At 45.3% G+C, this 22214-nt stretch overlaps 2 protein-coding genes across 14 annotated transcripts in view; both read right to left on the minus strand.

Moving 5' to 3' along the window:
* Positions 1-3060: 3060 nt before the first annotated feature.
* Positions 3061-12078, minus strand: NOC4L (nucleolar complex associated 4 homolog). Its single transcript, XM_075434809.1, has 15 exons — positions 11968-12078; positions 11763-11883; positions 11556-11662; positions 11225-11332; positions 10564-10713; positions 9844-9943; positions 9501-9535; positions 9352-9402; positions 8695-8806; positions 7979-8039; positions 7329-7439; positions 5856-6019; positions 5008-5090; positions 3963-4076; positions 3061-3656 (listed from the first exon to the last, which is right to left on the minus strand). Exons 1-15 carry the CDS (start codon positions 12061-12063, stop codon positions 3540-3542), a joined length of 1530 nt encoding a protein of 509 aa, XP_075290924.1. The 5' UTR covers positions 12064-12078; the 3' UTR covers positions 3061-3539.
* A 1321-nt stretch (positions 12079-13399) lies between these two features.
* Positions 13400-22214, minus strand: part of EP400 (E1A binding protein p400) — a 50910-nt gene continuing 42095 nt past the window's right edge. For 7 of the 13 annotated variants that reach the window (XM_075434409.1, XM_075434411.1, XM_075434410.1 and 4 more), the window contains 8 exons: positions 21443-21647; positions 20784-20947; positions 20202-20408; positions 19712-19907; positions 18225-18355; positions 17422-17589; positions 16611-16688; positions 13400-14792 (listed from right to left, as the gene is read on the minus strand). In XM_075434409.1, the coding sequence (XP_075290524.1) occupies positions 14520-14792; positions 16611-16688; positions 17422-17589; positions 18225-18355; positions 19712-19907; positions 20202-20408; positions 20784-20947; positions 21443-21647 (1422 nt within the window). In that variant the 3' untranslated portion in view covers positions 13400-14519. The remainder of the gene's footprint in view (positions 14793-16610; positions 16689-17421; positions 17590-18224; positions 18356-19711; positions 19908-20201; positions 20409-20783; positions 20948-21442; positions 21648-22214) is intronic. The other 6 variants (XM_075434414.1, XM_075434413.1, XM_075434412.1 and 3 more) reach the window with 3 other exon arrangements.

The following is a 22214-nucleotide window of genomic DNA, read 5'->3' on the forward strand; positions in this document are numbered from 1 at the left end:
GGCAGGCACTGACTGCCCCAACGCAGAGATCCCCCTGCTTGGGGCAAGCCTGCCCCGGGCCTCTGGCTGGCATTTGCACTTTTCCATTTACTTACAGGTGTAAGTACATCACATTTACATTTCCCTCTCTCCCCCCAACAAATATCTTAAAAGTAAAAATCTCAGCTGATTTAACAAAACCACTGTGGTCACCAGGACCTTGGACTCCCAAGATAAATCTCATCATGGTCTCGATGAGCAGCTCTATCTTTTACCTTCTGGCTCGGATAACTTTGAACGGCCTTTAAACGAATGAGAGCTCTGGCAAATAAACCACGGGCAGGCCGTGGCATCATCACGGAGAGGCCTTACCACTGTCCTCTGGTGGGGGAAGGAGCCAGAGGCGGGTGGGGAGGCTGGGGGACTATGTCAATGTTTTCATAAAACTATCTTCTATGCTCACTCAAATAACCCAACAACAACAAAAACAAACCCCAGAACAGCCCTCTCCCCGCTCCTCACATCTGATAAAAATCAAATAATAACAGAAGTGACTTCTGCACTCTCTGCCTGGTACTTCAGTCTGGCCTCCCAGTTAATACGCACCATGATTAAAGCATCTCTAATCTGCAGTCTGTGGAGACCTGTAGAGCAGCAGCAGCAGCGGGTGTGCAGCCTGATAAGGGTTGTTCACTCGGTGCAGACGAAACTTTTAATATTTATAACTGCTGATTTTTTTCCCTGATGCCTCCTATCGAGGGGAAGGAGGTGAAAGTTTAAAGATAAAAGCTTGATGAAAGACCAGGTGGAATGTTTTTCCAAGGACAGGCAGGGGCTTAAAGCTATATCCATCCAAGAGTGGTTTAAGAACGCTGCTTAGGCAAGGGCAGCCTCAGCGACGGGGGATGCAGTCTCTGGAAGACCTTCAAGGCTCGTCTAACGAGCACCCAGGCTTTGAGCTGTGAGCTCCTCTGAGCCGACGGCAGTTTGTCGTTCCACCAAGGACAGTGGGGCTGTGCCTGGCACTGCTAGGCACCGCCACAAAACAATTAAGTTGCATCAGGTTAGCTGCACATGCTTTACGGGAAGTGCTAGCAGCATTTCCAGCTCAGCACCGAAGCATGCCGAGAGCTGACAACACGCTGTGTCAGCCGAACCCTCCATCTCAGCGTCACTGGGAGCTGCAACAGTCGGCACCCAGGGCACTGAGAACGCACTTGAAAAAATAGTATCTTGCTCCAATCAAGTCACCATTAATTGCAGTACGGCGCTTAGGATCCACGGCTGGTGAAACAGTGAAGAAGCTAGTACCTTCAGCCTTCCTCCTGGGAAAAAGCAAACCCCCATTCCCAGCAGCACCCCTCTTCCAAGCGTATCGAGAACGTTTTAGTCCGTGGTCAGTTGGTCTCGGAGCCACAAGGCTCAGCCCACAAGGCAGCACCAGGCCGTACCACAGGGCAGAAGCTGCTGCTTTCCACTGCTCCCCAGCAACTCCACCCGCCCCGTGTGCAGGGTATGCTGGTTTGGTGCCAGCAGACCCCAGGACAGCAGACAGAGGCACACAGCTTGCGCAGCCACTTGGACGCCTTCTCGACAGACAGACTCTGCTCACCCTCTGTCCAGATACAAGCACCCAACCAAACTCCCTCATTCTCCACACCATGAGACCTGGACTTGCCCCATGCCCAAATGGTTTAATACTTGTACCTTAAAAAAAGAATCCTGGAGTGTCAATATTATGAAAGATATGAATGATATTGCCCATCAGTAATTTCAGACAGATATAACTGGGCCAACTTGAGTAAAACAAAAAGATGCAGAGAAAGGTATTCAATGCATATATTCATTTATTTTGTTATTCAGTATACTCACTCTTTTCACCTGAAAGATGACACGCTTATATGCTTCTCTCAAAGGCAGCTCTGTGGTCCTCATTACTATAGCATCAGAGCACTTCAAAATCTTTACAAAACACACACATACAACGGACACACGATGTAAGGAAACACATTTCAGAGCTGAAATGCAAAGCTTAGGTGAACCTGAACTGAGGTCTCTCAAGTTGCAAGTTACCATCTCAGCCATTCCGCCTTCCTACCCCAGATACCAGAAGTCAAAGAAAAAAGAAAAGCAGGTTGGCCAGGGAGGAGACAGAATTGCTTTTTCACCAGAGAACGACAAAGAGAGAGACTTCTCTCCTTTAAAGGAAAAAAAACAAAAGCATCCTGAAAAACACCCCATCTGAATTCAGAAGCATCAGAAAAAGAAGAGGCAGAGCTCTATACTCTGAGGCCATGCCCGTTGTTTGGAAAGCACGAAGAAAACTGGATGAAGAAAACATAACACTTTGTCTCTCCAAGACAGCTGCAGTTTTCCTTGACTTGAACAGACCTGTCTGCCAGAAATTAGATTTCTTAGCCGCCACTTTCTTGCCTCTATTTTTCTCCTCCACAAAATATGATTTAAAGTCTAATGAGACAGTAAGTTGTTGAAAACGATTACAAAAAAAAAGTCTTCAGTAAATTTATCTGTGTTCTTAATAAGGAGCAGATCTCAAACTTAAAACCTTGGGGAAAAAAGAACCAAACCTACCAGAAGGAATTTCTGCATGACTTCTGGAACTACATGAAGAAAACAAATTAACAAAACCACCTAGTATCAGTGGACTAGTTAAAACTTGATTAGCGCCTGGATACACACTGGCCAGAGCTCCTACAATGCTTGCAGGCTGCAAGCGAAGCTACATAAAGCTGCTTATCATTCTGAAGCAAAAATCAAGGATTAGACACACCTCCCACTGCACATCAGCTGGCCTCCCTAGCTACCGCAGTCACCAGGATTACGCTCATTTCCAAAAGTCATGAGTATTTTAACTTCAGCAACCTCACAGCATAAGATGGATGAAGGAACATCAGCAACATTTCATAGATGGAATTACTGAGCATCATCTGAGCCGTTTTTGACAAACCTGAGCTTTCAATGCCTCGAATGTGAGAGTGTTAAGATGAGTACACAGAAGCTAAACATCCCTCTGAAGACATGAGTCTAAAAGTGTATATAAAAAATATACTTAGAGCATCATCAGGTGTTTACAGCTATGTATTGAAGTCACTTGTTACAAAAAGGTTATCAGGTCTAATAGAAAAGTAACACATCTGAGAAATAAGACCAGTAGCCTGAGACCACAATTCCCCTCAGTCCCATCGAATGGCAGCAAGGTGGTTTGTCAATGCAGTCACTGATCGCAGCCAGCACCAGAAGCCTTGGACAAAAGGGTTGGAATCCCAGCAATGAACAAATCCAGAAAAACTTGCTTTGATGGAAAATCCCTCCCAAATATCAGGTGGCAACATGCAAGCGTTAGAAACAAGGAGCAACAAAGGAAAGTCCATCCACGGGTAGCGGCAAAGGTCACTGAAGAAGGCTGCACCCTTCTCAAGCAGTCCCGCTCTCATCACATGGAGATACTTCAAAGGCAGAATTGCTGAGGCACAACACGTGAGCTTTGTTCACGTCCCTAAGATCAGTCAGTTGTGCAGATGTCTTTATAAGAGATCATGTCAATCTAAAGCGAAGTGCTCTGCAAAGATATCATTTTTCTTCCCAAACAAACCTCGCACTTGCTCAAACTCCAGGGGCACATCAACGGCCTTTTTCTTTACTTCTTTATCAAAAAGCTACAAAGAAAAAAATAGAAGATATTGGCAAAACTCAGTACAAGCTCTTCACCCTGGCTGATACCACTGCTCACTTCAACCTCTGAACAGATCCAGCACTAAACCTTTTATATAAAAGCCATGCCTGTCACCACTGCTGTCTCATGCTCCATTACTTAACAGACATTTTCCCGTTCTCCCTGTCTTTGGGTAACCAAGTCAGCCTAGCTCCCTCCCCAGCAGCAAGGTTGATGAACAGGACACAGCTACAGCATCCAGTCTCCTCTCCTCTGGTTCCAGTCACCCACAAAGGCACAGCAACGCTACCTCGTAAGCTGAGAGCTCCAGGAGCCCTGATATGTCATCCTCCATTTCAGACAGCGACTGATTCAGGACAGCAGCTGCCTTGGCCACCTCGGGGTGATAATGGTTTTGTAGAGACTGCAGAAGCAAGACAAACAGGAGATGGTCTCGTAAGCACAGGGTAACACAAACCCATCTGCATTCCCACACAGATGGTCTGTTGGTCAGATCCTCAGCAAACATCAAAATGTGGCAGAGGCAAGTTTGCTGTACGGCGCTACCGCAGAGCTTCAAGAAATCTTGATTTCACACATTTTTCAAACACACCAAAGGCCCCTCTCACCACACCCAGCTCAAGACAGACAGACTCCTCCACAGACCATGCCTACAACGCGTAACCCCGTAACCCCGTCCTCCTGCCTCCCACAGCCCTGACGCTGCACCCCAGCCACTGCTCCCTGGGCTTCCTGCTCCTGCACAACATTCTTAGCGCTGCTTCAGCCCCTTACACAAAACCCACATAGCATTTAAATGGAAAGTGATCGTCCTGGCATTAAGGATTTAGAACCCTCAGGAGTAATTTTACCAATTTCAACCTTCATACGCCGTGCTACAAACGATCCAAGTGAAAGGTGAACGTTACAATCTTCCCTAGCATTTCTAAACACATTTCTATAGGATGACCTAGCTGTACCCAATTAATTTCCATCAGTGCTCAGCAAGTTCCTCTCTTGCCTCCAAAGCAAATAAAAAGCCTCATCCATTTGCAGCTATTTAGTCTGTTTCAGCTGTTAACCACACATTTTTCAGCTGTGCAGTCAGACACGTGCTCACAAGTCACCCACTAATTAGCATGCACAATTTCTCCAGTGTGTGGAATCCTTTGCCTCTTATGTTCGGACAGAAAAGGATGCAGAATAAATGATCAGCCAGAAACTCATCTCATTTGCAAGACGTGTGCCGGCAGGTTCTTGCAAGTGGGACTGCCCACTACCAACATGTGTCAAGGAAGCAACAAGGGTTGAAGAAGCCCTTCCTAGATGCAGATGTCCTTTTTCAGCTGACATACCTGCATCTCCCAGAGAGAGCTCTCCAAAGCCCTGCTTTCAGATGGCTCCTCCTCCTCCATAATGTATGGATCTTCTGACATATCTGAGGAAACAGAAATAGAGAGCTAATACCTTCTGCGTGATGTACGTAACCCCCAAGGGAATGCAGAGACCCAGAGCCATGCTGCAGCCAGAGTTGCTCCTTCCCAAGACATTTAAGGTCCAGGAACAAGCTGACACATGCCAGCACGACCCAAGAGTCACTGTTTGCAGCACTACAGAATTACACTACTTTTGAAGAGCCTGGGAAGTAGGGCACAAAGGACTGGAATAGTCTGATGCAAAGGGCATCTCAGACAACTTCGAACGCTCACTACTGATGTTCAACACTGATCCGTTAAAACACGGAGGGATGAAGTAAAAACTCAGGAGACTGCTGAAGCCCCAGTGAGGCCACCTACACAACACCACTACAGACTGAAATTGAAGAGATCTCTGGTTTCCACATTCATTTTCTTCTCATTTCCTGAGGTGAACAAGACAAGCTCTGTGTCTGGCACAGGTCCCCGCAGCCCCTTAGCAATTGTAAGCAGCCCGGGTCAGTGTGCCACGCTCAAAGCAGCCTTCTCCTGGGGAACCACGGAGGTGGGGGAGCCAACCGCGAGGCCGAAAATCAGAGAGCAGCAATGCAGACGGGTCTTCACAGTCTGAGAAGTTGCGGGAGCAGCCTACCGGCTTTCCATAAGCACAAGGGACCGAGGGGTCCTTCTAAACCTCAGAACTGGGGCTGGGATCTCCCCTCCTCCTCCCCACGAATCCTGCTCTTCATGATGTCAACATAAGGCTCCCCTGTCCACCTTCCCCTTACCCTCTGGCCCGCTGGGCCTGTGCACTAGCACTTTGCAGGCGGGGTGCCTCCGAAAGAGATTACAGATGAAGGGAATGACCATGAGCAGAGCCTCGGGAGGAGCAGTGAGGGCCAGCCGGGAGAGACGCTTGATGAATGCTGCCACCAGGTACGCCGGCAAGTGACTGTTGGAAAGGAGACGGGAGAAACTGGCATGTAAAACTGCCAAACAACGTGAACCAGCAGTCTCACCAACCCAAGTCAGGCTAAAGACCAGCAGGGCTCCTCAGATTTTGTGGGCTATGGGGTAACGAGAAGCTGTAAGAATCCTGGTTTCAAGCAGTAATAGAGGGTCTTGTGCACTCTCTGGAACAAATCAGGGGGCATTTTAATTCAAGGCATCAATAATCTCAAATCACTCTGCGATTCAATGCAGATGCATGGCACCACTCCAGGCACTCACCGTAGCCAAGCACAGCTCTTGTACGTGGTCACTCACATGGCAGTCTTTATTCAGTCATTTTAGAAACCTGTGAGTGCTTGGTCAGGCAACCGTAATTATATTCTTCTAATGTCGTTTTGTGGGTTTAATTAATACATGGGCCATGGTATTAAATTTACATAATACTTCCAGGACTAAAGCAAGCAGTGCAGCTGTTAATGGGAACATAAAGCTGCTGTAACGTACACGTGCAGAACAGTTATTTTTTTTATGGTAGAAACATAAATTTCTAACAGCAATCAGCTCATCTAGGCACTTTCTTCAGGTCAGAAGAGCCGGGATGAGAGATAACAATTTTCAGCCACTCCGCCTTCAGCCCACTACACCTGCAAGGCTCAGCAAAGCCACCCCACAGGACACCACCCCTCAGACCTTGTTACTCTCTCCAACGTACACTATGAATACCAGGGGGCTGATAGTAAGTGCCTAGTGCTGAACCGTAAAGCATTACTCTTGGTTTATTTTATAACATATGATGGCAACTATATGACCAGTTGTTTATCTAGTTTCTTTCCTGTGTACAGTGAATTGGCAGCATCAAGGCAGACTGTCAAACACTTCATATTTCAACGTTATACGTGTGCAAAAGGTCATCAATTTACCAACAGTTTTACGATCTATAGAAAGCCTGCAAATGTTACTTTTCCATATTCATAAAGACAGACAGAAAAATTACCACTTTCAGCCAAAGTGGAACAGAGATCAAAATACACCCATAATCATTTGCAGATCAAACTCGGATAACTAACTGCATTTTTACTTTCTGACACTAGACGGCTGTGTGGCAAATATTCAAAAATAGCACACGAAAAATTTCACAACACTACAGTAACACTCTTGGATTTGGTTTTCTCAGTAAAAATGAATCTGCTCCAGTAGGCACACTGAATACATTACATCCAGACATGTGGGGGACTGTTCAAGAACAGTCTCTGGCCAACAGAAAAGCAGGAGGAAAATAGGTGAACATACATAATAAAGATGCTACTTACGATGAAGACAAAAACAGATCAAGCAAATGGAAAAAGCGGGCTCGGTACTTCACGTGATATATAGAAGGGTCTAAAAGACTGTACAGCTTTTTGTAAAAGGCAGGATATTCCCTGTTAAAAAATGCAAAAGGACAGCAACCATCAGTCATGTACAATGGGACTATGCGGTCTCTACATGTTTTTGTGCTTTCGTTATAAACGACCCCAGACCACTGCTGTGCTCCATTTAGTTTTCTTTGGTTTCTCTCCATAGCCACCACTTGAAAACAAGCTGTAAGGTGAATTTCTGGCTCTTGCAGTGCCCATTTTCAAGATGCGAAGCAATGTCCATTGACTGCACATGGTACCGGATCCCGTGAAAGACACACCAAAGACCACGGCTTCACTATGTAATCAGATCAATGGAAATCGATTTTCAAGTGCTGAGCAACCACAGTCTGGAGAAGAGGATATTTAGGCTCAGCTGAAAAGAAGGTCAGACTGTCAAAAGAGCTCAGCATCCAAAAAGCTAAGCCTCTTGTGCAGTGTTTGGCTTTCTCATGCAGGAATTGTAAAGCCTGAAGATGTACAGAATCCACTTCAATTTCTTTCTATAAAGATATAAATGCAAAACCCCATGTTCCTTTAAACAAGACGCTCTTCTTACTTACAGATTATGCTGATGAATCAGAATAAATAATCCATTCAAGGCTAGAAGACTGATTGCTCCACCTGTAAGAAAGCAGACAGGTATCAACACAATAAAAGACTAAATGTCAGCTTCAACTTATTTATATTAAAAAACCTCCCCAGAAGTCACACAAAAATATGAGTACCTGAAATTAGAGCCAGCACGATGGTATGGTGGCACAGGTTCATCTGAAACCATCCAGAGGCTCACAAATTACTTACAAAGATGAAGCTGTAGTTTAGCATAACAGACTCTGAAGGACTGAGAGACACAAACATGCTGCTCTAACCCTGCCAGAAAGCCACACTGCAGAGGCAAAGGTCTCCTCAGAAAGGACATTTTTCTGTAGGAACCTGCACACCCTGTGTCTGGATGCAGCCCACATATCAGCAGTGCTGGCTGAACTCTGTCTTTAAAATAAATCACTCCAGTATTCCACTCATCCCAAAGCCTTATGTATGAATCCCCTTACATACAAGGAGCAATAACACTGACAAGCACAGGCAAAAACATCTCACTTTCAGGGACAATGGAGTTCACCCTAGTTCCTCAGCTTCATCCCAGCCAAAAGTACCTCTGTTCCATCATCCAGGCCGTGGCGCTGCATCCAGCAGACCTTCCAAGTCCATACGCACCACGCTGCATGGTGCATCACATGTATGCATCACAAAGGATTAAAAGCCTGTTTTCACTCACCTATGCCATAGGCCACTGTCAGGAAGTCTATCATGAGGGTGGGTTCATTCATATAGGGCAGGATGGAGTCATGCAGAATGACAAGAACTTTTTTGTAAAGGCCAGTGGGTAGCTGTGAAGAACAAAACAATATAGTGAAACCATCACTGCAGGGAGAACTCCAAGGGCACCAGCAACCCATGGCTCAAAAAGGCAACACACAAGCAAAAGGGAACGCAGCAGGACAATACAGAACGGCTTGCAGCAACAGTTCCCAAATGGGAGAGTTTACAAGTGACACCAGACAATCAAGTTCGTACAAAGAAGCAGGTGCTCACAACTGGAAGTGTCATTACAGTTTAGAGGGGAAAGTCACCAGCAAAAAGGCTTGGGAACCTTCAACTTCTGAACAGAGGTTGTTATGCTGCAGATCACTCACCACACACAGATGTGTTTAAAGCGGGATAAAAGGCAGAGAGTCAGGAGAAGCAGCAGACCATATATGAGGTCATGTTTCTTGGCAGGAGAATGACTCAACAGAAAGGGTGACTGGGCTGTTCTCATCCAACACTGAAAGCACAGGGAGCTCGGACCAGGAGCTCCATGCAAGGGCGGCCACAGCCTCGAAGGGTTAGCAATCAAACAGCGATGCACAGCAGTGGCAGAAGTAACACTCACCTTGTGCTTTAAAAAAGTGAGCCACATTTTTTGAAACGCCTGCTTATGTGCCTTAAAACAGAATTGCAAAGAATGAGTTAAACACACCGGTGTAGACACAGGTCAAAGTAGGTAAAATTTTAGTTCTGAAGCACCAAATGAACAGTTACCTGCAGCTTCGACACTTTCAACTCCTCCCAGTTATCTAAGAAGAACGGGAAAGGAGATGTTGAACTTGAAATGGATGTTTAAAAAAATTAAGATGACCCTTTTTCACTTAGTCCTTTGATACCCTAAGAAAAATTTTTAGGGCTGAAGTCCTTGTCTTGACACAAGGCCATGACAGTCCCCACCGCAGACTGAGGAATGTGAGTTTTGTAATATTGTTTGGAATCACTGTGATCACAGAACCAGACATTTTTCATTAGCAAAGAATAATAGCATCTATGCACAATAAAAATCCTAAACCTGATTTTCCTTTCATACACAGTTCATCACGTGGAGTTTACTAACCTTGCTTCACCATAAATTTGACCATGTCACACTCCTTGTTTGGCATGTTAATGGGCGAAATGAGGGAAAATACATTCTGCTGGTAAAACGGCAGCGGCCTCTGAGAAAAAAGCATATAATCAAACATGCAGCAAATTCCACAACAGATGGCAAGATGCTGGACTTCCATATTTCTCTATTTCCCAAGCACTGAATCTATTTAGGAAAGAAAAAGAAAAGGAAAAATGCTGATGGCTGAACTACGTACTGGTATATTCTCTATTATTGCCTTATTCTGGAGCGTTATTTGTTTGCCTAACACAAAACCTATCTCTGAAGTAATTCTGGTTTAACAAAACTGGTGGATCCAATTAAAGAAAACAGACTCTTCTGCTGCACCAGACAGAGAACAGAATTAAAACTTCTGCATGTGCCACCCAAGTTGCAGAGACTTGGGCAAAACAAAAGCTCGAGCCCAGACCAGGTTTTGCAAGAGCAACAGTACGAGTGTCTTGACCTACTTCCAGTTTCCAACTGAAGGCAGTCTTAGCACAACTTTGTCTTGTGAGCAAGACAAAACAAGAAAAAAGAAAAAAAAATCCAATGCCTTCAAGTGAGCACAGCCATTTCTCCTGCTTCCAAAGTCTGTCCATATGCCACCAGCCCCTCCCTGCTTCACACACAGGATGCAGGTTTCAGAGCAGTTTATCCAGACCCGTCTCAACAGTAACCATTTGTTACCTCTTTTGTCTTCTGCATGACTTGTCCAATGCTTTCAGTGACCGCCTTCATGACAAAGTACCGAACGTCATCATACTCCATATATTCTTGAAAGCGAGAGATCAGGAGTGAAGCGTCTTCAGTTAAGGGAAGTAAGCCATCAACCACCACCTAACAAAAGGTTTGTAGAGGAGAGCAGCGAGTCATTCTCTCACGGTACTGGAGCAGACAGCGAGCTGTGACGGCTGAGGGCACCCCCTCTTTCAGAAAAAGGCAGCTAGCACGGCCGCTTGTCCCAGAGTAACATTCCCAAGCCATTCTGACAAGCCCTCCTAACCTCTGCCATGGGGCCCTTCTCCCAAAGACAACGTCGTTTAGAAACAACGCGGTGGCTGAACCAGGGGCAGGACCTTCCCTCTCACCTCCCAGTCCTCGCCAGTGCGGTGAGCAACTCCACCACCCCCCACCCAGAACCAGCAGCTCACAAGCGCTGGGGAACCCGGCCTGAGCCTGCACACGGCAGCCGCTCCCAGCCGCAGGGTCCCCTCACCAGGGACAGCAGCTCTAGGTCTCGGTGCTCTCCCGCCCCGCTGAAAACCGCCCGCCTCCAAATCCTAGTCCCGGAGGAGGTGAGCACACGAGGTCGCCACCGGATAGCGACAGGAGGAACTCTTCAGCTTACCTTAAGAAGCTCCCGAGGAAAAGTTAAAGTCCCCTTCCACTCCACTTTGATCAATGGATACCGCGCCTCCAACTCAACAAACTTCATCAGGGTGCAGAGTGACAATTCCTTTTAAAAAAGCCACCACAGAAAGCCCCACCTCAACAGGGACAGCGGCGGCGAGACCCGAAGGAGGAAGAACGAGCTACGACGCTCCCCGCCGGCCGAGCCGCGGCCCCAGCCTGTCTCCCGGCACCGCCCGCCCTCCCGCGCTGAAACACTAACGCGGCAATCGCCTCCGCAGCGCAGCGGACCCCCGGTCCCGCATCCCAGCAGCAGGGCCAGGCCCTACCTTGACCCGGAAGGCGGGGTGCCCCATCAGCTCCGCCAAGCCGCCCACGCAGTCCCGGTAGCGGTGCCTCATCCACGCCTTGTACTTCTCCTCGGCGCTGCCGGTGCCTGAGGGGCCAAACGCGCCAAACGGGTCTGGAAAGCTCCGAGCGGCCGAGCCGCCCCCCGCGCTCGGGGGGCCGCCTCTCCCGGGCCGCCCCGCACTCACCGGCCAGCGAGGCCTCCTCGGCGGGCAGCGGGCCCACGAGCAGCTCCCCCCGCCGCAGCAGCGCCCCGAAGAGCCGGCTGCAGGCCCGCGCGGCGCAGAGCACCTCCTCCTCCTCCCGGCCCTAAGGAAGAGCGCGTTGCTGAGGGAGGGAGCGGGCAGGGCGGCGCGGCGCGGCCCCGCTCCCCTCCGCCGCCCGACCCCGCACCGCCAGCGGCTCCAGGATCTCGAAGACGCGGTTGGCGTTGCCGCGGCTCCCCAGCACGGCTTCCAGGCAGGAGGCGAGCGCGGCGGCCCGCGCCATGCTGCCGGCGGAAGGGCGGCGGGACGAGCAGGAGGAAGAGGAGGGACAGCCGGCACTGCCTCGCTGCGCTCCGCCCGCAGGCGGGGCCGGGGACCCGCACCCGCCCGGAAACCCCATCTTTGGAGGAAAACCCCATCTTTGGAGGAAAACCGGGCGGAGCCCCCCCATCCCGCGGAGGGAGCCCCCCGCCGCGTCCTCCCCGCGCGTTACAGAGGCCAAGGGCGAGGCGGCGTTATAAAAATGTACACTTTATTACACCTTCAGGTAGGATACAACATCACTACTCCTCACAGTCCTACTGCATCGAGTACAAAGGCGTATGCTCACACGTTATTTACAGGCTGACTTCCTAACACACTCCGGGGAGAAAAGACACATCAAAAGAAAAAAAAAAAAGAAGAAAACAAAAGGTGATTTTTATCTCCATTAACTGACCTAAACATGAAACAATCGCCTCTTTAGACACCAACTCGGACCAGCACAATGATGCAGCCAGCAGCTTTCCCACTGCTGGATGTGCCATCCCCCCCCCCCCCCCCCCCGACTTTCATGCACATAAGAAGAGCTAAACATTTAAAAGTAAAACTGGGGCTAACTAAGCAATATTTTCGGATGAGCAACACTCTACTGTATACAGCTGTCAGTTATCCGTTAGCACTGCGTTTCCAACTCTGCTGACACCACCAGCCTGGCAGCCAGTAATGAAGTTCGGGTCATGGCACGCAGCAGTGGTTCAGCAGGGGCAGGGGAACACCACTGCACGCACAAACCGCTTAAAAAAAGCCAACAACGGCCCCGTATTTGCAAACCTGAGGGTCCAAGAAAAAGAGAAGGCAGGAGAAAAGTGGTATGGATTAAAAACAAAAAAAAAAAAATCAGGAATGCCACCTGACCCCGTGTTTACATTCTTGATCTTAACAGAACCGGGCTGTATCTGTCCTGCTTCAACCAGAGGAGCTGGGCGGGTGTTCTTCCTTGTTTAAGCCATTTGGATTGCTAGGTGCCGACTGGTGTGTACACACAGAGATAAGAACAAAAGATACGCTTTCCTTGCCTTTAAACAGGCTCCCCTCCTAAAACGGTAAAAAGATCACAGAATGGAAAAATAACTTTAAAACCATCTCAGAAAAGGAATGTTATAATTTTGTCTGAATTTTACACATCATGCGGTTTTATGGCCAAAGTAAAATAAATCCATTCAAGCCACCAAGAGCTTCTGAATTCGTCACTCAGTGCTGTTTGCAAACAATGTCTGTTTTTCATTTTATGTAAGTGAAGAAAACCCCCACAGTTCTATGCAGCTTTTTGCTTGGGTTCCCCCCCCCACCCCCCCATAACAATAAGGCAAACTCATTTGGAGGAAGAGGCCACGCTCTACTCACATCCAAAATACCCACCTGAAGATACATTCATCATTAGCTTTAGTAAAAGAATAGTACAAAAGTTAGATCTTATTCTTTACACAGTTGAAGAATTAAGTCTTAGATTTAATTTCACTATTCACCCCTTTCCCCAGCCCCCCACCCCCCGAGCTGAAAGCTGAGTAGAAAGTACTGAACATTTAAACATGTTGCAGGAGCAGAATGAAACTGAGAGATTAAATTTTATCAGTTGGAGAGTTCCCTTGATGGAAGTCCCATGAGAAACAGCTATGGATCATTCGTTTAGCTGTATCCACCAAACAATTCCTTTACAAAAAAAAAAATGGGCTACACTTTAATACACATCTACTATCAACACAGTATTTACTCAGTTCATGCCTAAAATACCCATTATGTTGAAGTGAAGTATGAGAATGAGCGCACAGGTTGGGTGATTCAGTAAACTGTACACAAAACTACTAACAAACATTTTAAAAGACTTACAAAAATGGGGAATGAAATTTTTTTTCCTTTTTAATTACATATACTTACAGGTTTTCACATTTATTGGCTAAACTTTGCAGGGAGCACTTTGAACATAAGTTCGATCTTTCAGAGGTATTTACCTCAAGCCAGAGCAACCCGCAGCTTTTATACAGACGGAAAATACCTTGCTGTATTAGCCACGCTTGGGTCTTTGACTGGCTTCACCACGGATGTTGAGCACACAGCCAAACTACAGCAAACAACTGCATATTCCCACGGGCAGTTTATGGTATGCTAACATAGAGAAGTTTTACTTTTGTGAAGCTGGACAGAATTTAAACATAAGTAATGTTTGCTTTATCTGCTTTGAATGAGCACAGAGAACACTGGCAGACTGCATCTTGTATAGATTTTGAGCACTAAACTGTTGCTAATACATTGAAGCTACGTGAGAGCTTCCATGTTTAAATGTTCACCAGCAAAAATCCTTCTACTAAAAAAAAAAAAGAGAGGTGGTTTGTCTTCATTTGCATGTTTGGAGTAGCTTCTCACTCAGCTTAGCAAACAAGCAATGCTGTGTTTCCCCATTACTGCGTTTTAAGCGTTAGTTCAACTCGGTTTAGTAGGGGCCTTTAATCTGACAGTAGGCGTCCTCATTTGTACTTTTGCCTGCGGATTCTGGGCTTCAGATGTTGCTGGTGTCTGGGCTGGATTCTGTACACCCGGAGCCTGAATCTGGGGAGATGCTGTTGTCACGACCTGTTGTTGTATCAGTTTCTGCTGGACGACCTGAGCAGTAGCAGTTGTTGCAGGAATCACCTGAACCTGCTGTTGACCGGCTGTCGTCTGAGAAAGTGTCACCGTTTGGGGTTGAGCTTGTACCTAGGTGTTAGGATGACAAGGCAATTACAAAAGAATAGTCTGGCGTTAAACTGAGCATTCATTACATTTCCACCTCACTTAGACAGGCATTTGCTCTCTTGAGTGACAAGCATCTTGGACAAAGTAGGAAGGCTGGGAAGGATTCTGGTAACACAGACTTTGGTTTCAGTGAAAAATAACATTCTGTCGCATTTTCTAGAGCCTTATAAGTTGGAACTAAGAGCCAAGATGCCTGTAACTCAGATCTCTGCAGTGCAAATCAAAGGACATTCCCCCAGACCCTTTAATGAAGATAGATGGAAGGTAAAAAAAACCCCACTGGATAAAAAGGAAAATTCCTGTACTACAGAAGCAGAAGCAAATGAACAGGGAAAAGAACAGAGGGATAGATGTACGATCAAAGGAGGGAAAATGCCCACTATGCACCCATACTGTGACAATAAATGCAGCCACTGAGGCTTCTTACCAGTCTCTAACATTACCCTGTCAGACTACAGCTGCCAATCTCTATCGCCAATTTAGGGTAGAACAGCTTGAACTGCATCCAGAAATCTAATTTTCATAGCTCTACCCAGAGCAAGGGAGAAAAAAATTCAACGTCTCCTTGTTCAGAGAACAAGGCAATGAAAAACTGAACAGCTTCCACTGCCTTTGTCAGAGGCAGAAGCCAAATGAAGTTACAAGGCCTTCTCCAGGGGAAAATTAACTCCTGACCAACCCAAGGGGAACCCACTGGGAAGCACTCAAAATGCAGGTAAAAAGAATGCTACACACACATCAAGACCACAGTTTTAAAAATACTTAGCATGGCCTAATCCTACTGCCACTGATGTCACTGGCGTGTGTGGCAGTTGTTTATTTACCTTTTTACCACGGACTTCAGCAGTCCCAGAGTTATGCCAACGTCAATGACTTTTGAAAATCTAGCTTTTAATGTCCTCTGAAAAATTATCTAGGAGCTCTTATTCACTACAGAGGACAACTTAACTTGTGTTGACTGATAAGGTTTCTGCTCCCTGCTGCCTACGTTGCCCTCGAAGCATTCACATCTGAGGTGGTTATCACCCAGCTTACACCACTTCATCACCATTTTAAGAGAAAAGTCACAGATTTTAGATTGCACTAAAAAACCGCACTATAAACTGTGACAGATTAAGAGCTGATTGGCTCAGATTTTTGTGCACTGAAGGCAACATCATCCACCATCCGAAGTTAAATCCTTCCTGCCAATCGGCAGCGTTATGCCTGTTGCTAATGGTCTGAACAAGGTTGTTCTAAACAGTGTAAACCAACTGCCTGGTACTCAGGGGAGGGGAGACCAAACTGTTCAACCTTCTTCTCTTGCCCTAGTCCCGTCTGTTATCATGCCACATTTAGAACAGATACCACACCATCCTGACTTTGACAAAACACTTGGCACAGCTTTATGAACCAGAACAAAATGATTTGCCCTAAATTTTATATAACAAACTCATATGGTGCTCATCAGTTCAATTATTTGCTATCTTGACTATACATCACAAGAAACCAATTTTCAAAAGTTGTGTCAGCTCTAGGAAATATTTCTTAAAATCTGTTTTGCAGCTTATCTACAGTGATGAACAAACACTGCTCCATCTACCAAAGTTTTGGACCAGAGAATATACAGCAGATGACTCAGTATTCACATGATCATTTTTGTAGAAGGGAACATGCTATATCCTTCAAAAATGGTACCTATGCCACACACTTAAGGTGAAAAATACACATATTCCAAATAAATTGAGCTTTCAATAGGATCATAGTTCTACTGCTATATTTGACAAGTGCAAAACCTACCTGTTGGGAAACTGAAACCATCTGTTGAATGTTGGCAACAGTAGCCTGTTGCTGGACCACTTGCGGAAGTTTTGCAACCTTTAGTGACACAAAATAAAGAGAAGCTTTGGTCAAAATAAAAAATTGCTAACAGCAGCAACACACCATGCCTATCAAAACCGCTACTAAGTGAAAACCCTTCCAAAGTCCTGTTCATGGCGAATTGCAGCTTGGCATTCTCGGTGATACTGAACTTTTGTAAAAAGAAACTTCACAGATCAATGTGTTGAAGAACTTAGCTAGGAGGGGAAGAGGAAAAGTAGTATTTTCTATTTTAACTAAAACATACTTGTTTCCTCCTAACTATATGCAAAATCGAAGGAAGGGCAGAAGTTCTACTGGGCTACATTATCTTAGATGTACTTTTGAAAGAGAGTAAGGCTTCCAACTCCTAACCGTCTTCCTTTTCCTTGGCTAGACTGATTCAGTTATACAGAAAAGAAGATGACTGCCAGCTACTCTTGGATGCCAGAGGTTAGGCTGGGAGGCAGCATCAGAAAACAGGAAGAGCTCTTGACTGAATTTTCCTTAGTAAACACAGTACGGAATCCCTTGCTTAATAAAAATGAGTGACAATGTATTTCTTTCAAAGAGGAAAGGTGAATTTATGGCTTAGATGGTTCCTCTGACCTGCTACAAGGTCAGCTAAACTAAATCTTCTTATAAAGTCAATTTAAACAATTGTGTGACTAGAATTAATATGAGTGGCTGCTAAATTCTACGCCACCTTTCTCCAGTCACTGCAGAGTTTAAAGGTGTAAACCCGTGTTACCTGTACCTGAATCTGGGCCTGCACTTGCTGGGTTCCACCTGGTTTCTGGGTTTGGGAAATTGGAGTTGTTAAGAACTGTGTTTTAATGGCAGGCTGTGTAGCATAAGTTACTTTTTGTTGCTGTGACGTCTGCTGTTGGGTTTGGACTGTAACCTGCTGAGCATTTATCTGCAGAAGAGGAAACAAGCATCAGTGAATACAAAATATAGGTGTATTTTAAAGAATAGGTAGGTAGTTAACAAGACGAATTACATTTAAATGTTGAAACTAAATCCATTACTAATAATAGCAAAATGAGCACTGGGAGAAAGCTTTTACGCATTTATACAAATATTCTGAATCACCTGAAGTATTTACTGAAATGGTTCTCTCTTACACACACTTTATACAATAACACACTTCCAAAAAGCCACACTGGTGTCTGATTGACAGCAAAGCCCACGAGAAGATGACATTTCAGGAAAAAGTACATTTTGAACAGTATATACTGTAAAAAGTGAAAATCTTTGGGATTATTTCACATTTGATTATATTAGAAGTGACTAAAAAGAATCTTAATCTTTGTTACTTAAAATGGACAAAACCCAGTCTGGGGCATGAGAAATCACAGCAAACAACCACCTTATTGAAAAAATCATTAAGCACCTGACAAGGCACATAAGAAGCTGTTCTCTTGAGATCCACTTAAGATCCACCCCTAGAAATATTGACTGACTCTCTAGGAGCGTCCTCGTAATTCAGGGCTGAAGCTTTACAATCACAGAAGCTTTACGTCACTGAGTGGGAGAGCAAACAATAAGTACCTTTTGCTGCACAGTAGCTTGACCCTGCGCAACCTGAGGCTGGATAGCTTTCTGTTGCTGTGCTGCTTGATGATGCTTGAGTTTTAGAAGCTGCTGGACATGCAGTGGCTGGGCAACTACCGTCTGGCCTCCTGAAAATTACATAAATCATTAGAACTGTAAGAGTCTTCATTTTATTGCTTTGTCCCAGTAATCACAGCTTGCAAACACAGGTTGCGCTTTGTATAGAATCATAGAATCCTAGGTTGGAAAAGACAGCTAAGATTATCAAGTCAAGTACCCGCTCAATACCACCATGCCCACTAAACCATGTCCCGAAGTGCCATATCTACACGTTTTTTAAACACCTCCAGGGATGGGGACTCCACCACCTCCATGGGCAGCCTGTTCCAATGTCTGACCACTCTTTCAGTAAAGGAATCTTTCCTAATACCTAATCTAAACCTCCCCTGACGCAACTTGAGGCCATTGCCTCTCGTCCTGTTGCTAGTTACCTGGGAGAAGAGACCAACACCCACCTCACTACAACCTCCTTTCAGGTAGTTGTAGAGAGCAATAAGGTCCCCCCTCAGCCTCCTCTTCTCCAGGCTAAACAGCCCCAGTTCCCTCAGCTGCTCCTCATAAGACTTGTTCTCTAGACCTTTCACCAGCCTCATTGCCCTTCTCTGGACATGCTCCAGCAACTCAGTGTCCTTCTTGTCAGGAGGGGCCCAAAACTGAACACAGTACTCGAGGTGCAGCCTCACCAGTGCCGAGTACAGGGGCACGATCACCTCCCTAATACTGCTGGCCGCACTATTCCTGATACAAGCCAGGATGCTGTTGGCCTTCTTGGCCACCTGGGCACACTGCTGGCTCATGTTCAGCTGGCTGTCAACCAACACCCCAAGGTCCTTTTCTGCTGGGCAGCTTTCCAGCCACTCCTCCCCAAGCCTGTAGCGTTGATACTTATACTTGATAGACTTTTACATCTGCAAAGGTCTGAGCACTAATAACCCACTGATTTTAATGGGATTAAGACACATGATTTTGACAGTGGAGAAAAAAAACCACTGTTATCCAGGGGAATGTGTAAGCTAACTTCGTTTCTAACAATAATCTTCCTACAGGAAAAATTCTGTCCACAGTACAGGAGATGGTTATGAAATACAACTTTTCCTATTTCCATTTTGCATTACAAAAAAAAAAAAGAGAGATTACTATGTCTTTATTTTTAAAACTATATCTGCTTGCCTACTCTCATGCACAGATTTTTAAAAAAAATCTCACAAACAACCACATCTGGCTAAAGAATCATGCTAACCTCCAGGTGAAATGGAATAAACTCAATTCTCTGACCTCATTTTAGAAACAAACTGGAATGCAACGTCTATCACTTCTGTTTTTAAAAAAGTGAGTGTCCCACAGAAGACATTCTTTGAAACATCCCACCTTTAAAACACTGGGATTTAAAATTTTATTACGTTTTAGCAAGTCTGTCGACATACCTGCTGCTTTCTGTGGCTGCCCAATGGCAACACTAATGCCTGCGACAGTAACGGGCAGGGTAGTGACTCCTGCAGATGAGACAACAGCAGCTGGAACAGACACCACCGGAGGCTTTGCCAATGCAACCTGCGCTGCTTGCGGAGTTTGGGCCTGGATCTGTCCTTGTGCTTGAAGCTGGGAAGCAGGAACACGAGTCTAAGCAGTAAGGAATGAAGATTACTGCACTGGCACAAAAAATATTTGCTGCATAGAACAGGTCACTATAAAGTGATAGTTATAAATGTTTTAAAATACAACTGCTCCTTTGTAGTAACACACTTTAGAGGTGGTATCAGTGGCTAAGTGCAATTTATTTATGTTACAGCTGTCTTTTGTACTAAGTAACACAAAGGGCACTTGTGTGCTTGAATGACCAGTGTCCAGTTCATTTAAACCAGTAAAGAGAACAAGGTGTTTAAGACTGTTCTTGCAAAGTCAAAGACAACTTACAAGACGAGCAACTTGCAGGTTTGTCACAGTAGTGCCTGTGAGAACCGCGCCAGGACGAGGTGCTGTAACAGCAGTGAGTTGTTGAGTTTGCTGTTGCTGTTGCACTTGTACTTGTGCTGTTTGCTGCTGTGCCCCTTGCTGTGTCTGCTGTGCTGCCTGCTGCTGGGGAAGTTGCAGCTTCTGCTTCTGCAACTTGATCAGCTGCTCCTGCAAAAATCAAACACTTCCATCATCTCTAATCTTTTACATGGCTACAGGAAAAAAAAAATGGAGATGAACTTGGAGCTTTAAAGAAGAAACATTCTATGCCAGACTTTAGTGAAGATCAAAGAGCTAAGAATCCTTTATGCAATGCGTTACCAGTGAGTAAGTAATACTAAACGCTTTACATCCTGTCCTCCTGCGATAGTGATACTGTTTGAAATGGCTGCCAGACACTCAGCCCTCGTGAAATTTTAGTAGGATCAAATTTAAGAAATACCTGCATTTCACTCTCTAGCCCAAGAAAACAGGGTACAACACATGATGCTTACAGTAACAATGACAGTAACATGCCATGTTACTTCAGAAGCATTTCCTTACCTGTGACAATTTCCCTACAGTTTTTATTTGAGCTGGAGACTGGGCTTGTGCCTGAGCCTGAATCTGTGGGACCTGCACCTGAGCAGCCTGCTGCTGCTGTTGCCTCAGAAGCTGGAAGTGAGCAGGGGTGATTGTTTTGCCGGACAGCTGGACTGTTGGTGTAGCTGTGAATAAAGAAAAAACAAAATGCTCCGAAGAAAGATTTTCAACATTCAATTTAATTCATCGATTTCACCTGAAAAGCCTAGCTGTTACAGGCATATTTTCCTGCCCCAGTTTGTGGACTAACTACAAATAACAATACATTAGCATAAACATGATGTATATGCAGAGTAAGTAGTAAAATATACACTGTTTTCTTCACAGTGGTTTTTAGTTGAGACAATCAATTCTAGTATTTTACTACCAGAGTATTAATAATCTGTTTTAGTTGTAATGCCCAGCGACCAAGCAGCTCCTTTGCTGCAACACTTCATCCAGACATACTGGAGAAGAAAGTAATCTGAGCACCAAGAATAAGCAAGTTAAAGATCACGGCATTGTTTAATTGTGCTGCCAACAAATCGAGGCTTTCAACATTGTGAGGATACAGCAGTCAAACAAACTACAGGGATTCTGTATGTATCCTAGGAAAAAATTCCTGAACACGTGATTATTACCTGGTGTGACCTGAGTCACCAAAGATCTTGTCTGGGTCTGCACAGGTGTTAAGTTTGTAGTTACTACAGCTGATGCTGTCACTGATGTCACCGCACGAACTCCCTGGGTAGATGCTATGGTCACCAGTTCTGTGGAAGCAGCAGGTGCTGCTGCAGTCCGCTGCTGGGTATGTACCACTTGTGCAGTTGCAGTGCCTCCGGAAGTCTGAAAAGAACAAAGTCCTTATTTCTCACAGTTTCCATACCTCATATAAAGCTACGGAACCTTATGGAAATGGACTATACAATTTTAGAAGCAAACATCAAAAATGCGAAAGCATTGTAAAAGCAAAGAAGGTCCTGATCTTTCTAACGCATCTATCTGTTTGGATATGCCTCATAATCAGCATCCAGTTACATCTTCCTCAAACAGGCTAATCACCAAAACCTTAACTATATTACAGAAATTTGATTTTATTACCTTCTAATTTTTTGCTTTATCTTCCATAGTCTTAAATCGTTAAAATAATAATAAAGATCACAATTAACAAAGCACAAAAGTTACAGGCTGGAAATTATAATGACATAATACATTGCCTATGACAGCACTCGTCTATGAACTATTTTTAACAGTAGTTTAGGCACTCTCTTCTGATAAACTGTCCCAGTGTGTTCTGATATCTTGGTAAGGGAGAGGGGTTTGATACAGAATCACATGATCCACATGAAATTTGCAAGAAGCAGAGTTTCTGATAACATGGAAAGCTAAAGTAGAAAACAGATACACTGAGAA

Source organism: Opisthocomus hoazin, chromosome 13, assembly GCF_030867145.1.
Source record: "Opisthocomus hoazin isolate bOpiHoa1 chromosome 13, bOpiHoa1.hap1, whole genome shotgun sequence".
NCBI classification, from domain to species: domain Eukaryota; kingdom Metazoa; phylum Chordata; class Aves; order Opisthocomiformes; family Opisthocomidae; genus Opisthocomus; species Opisthocomus hoazin.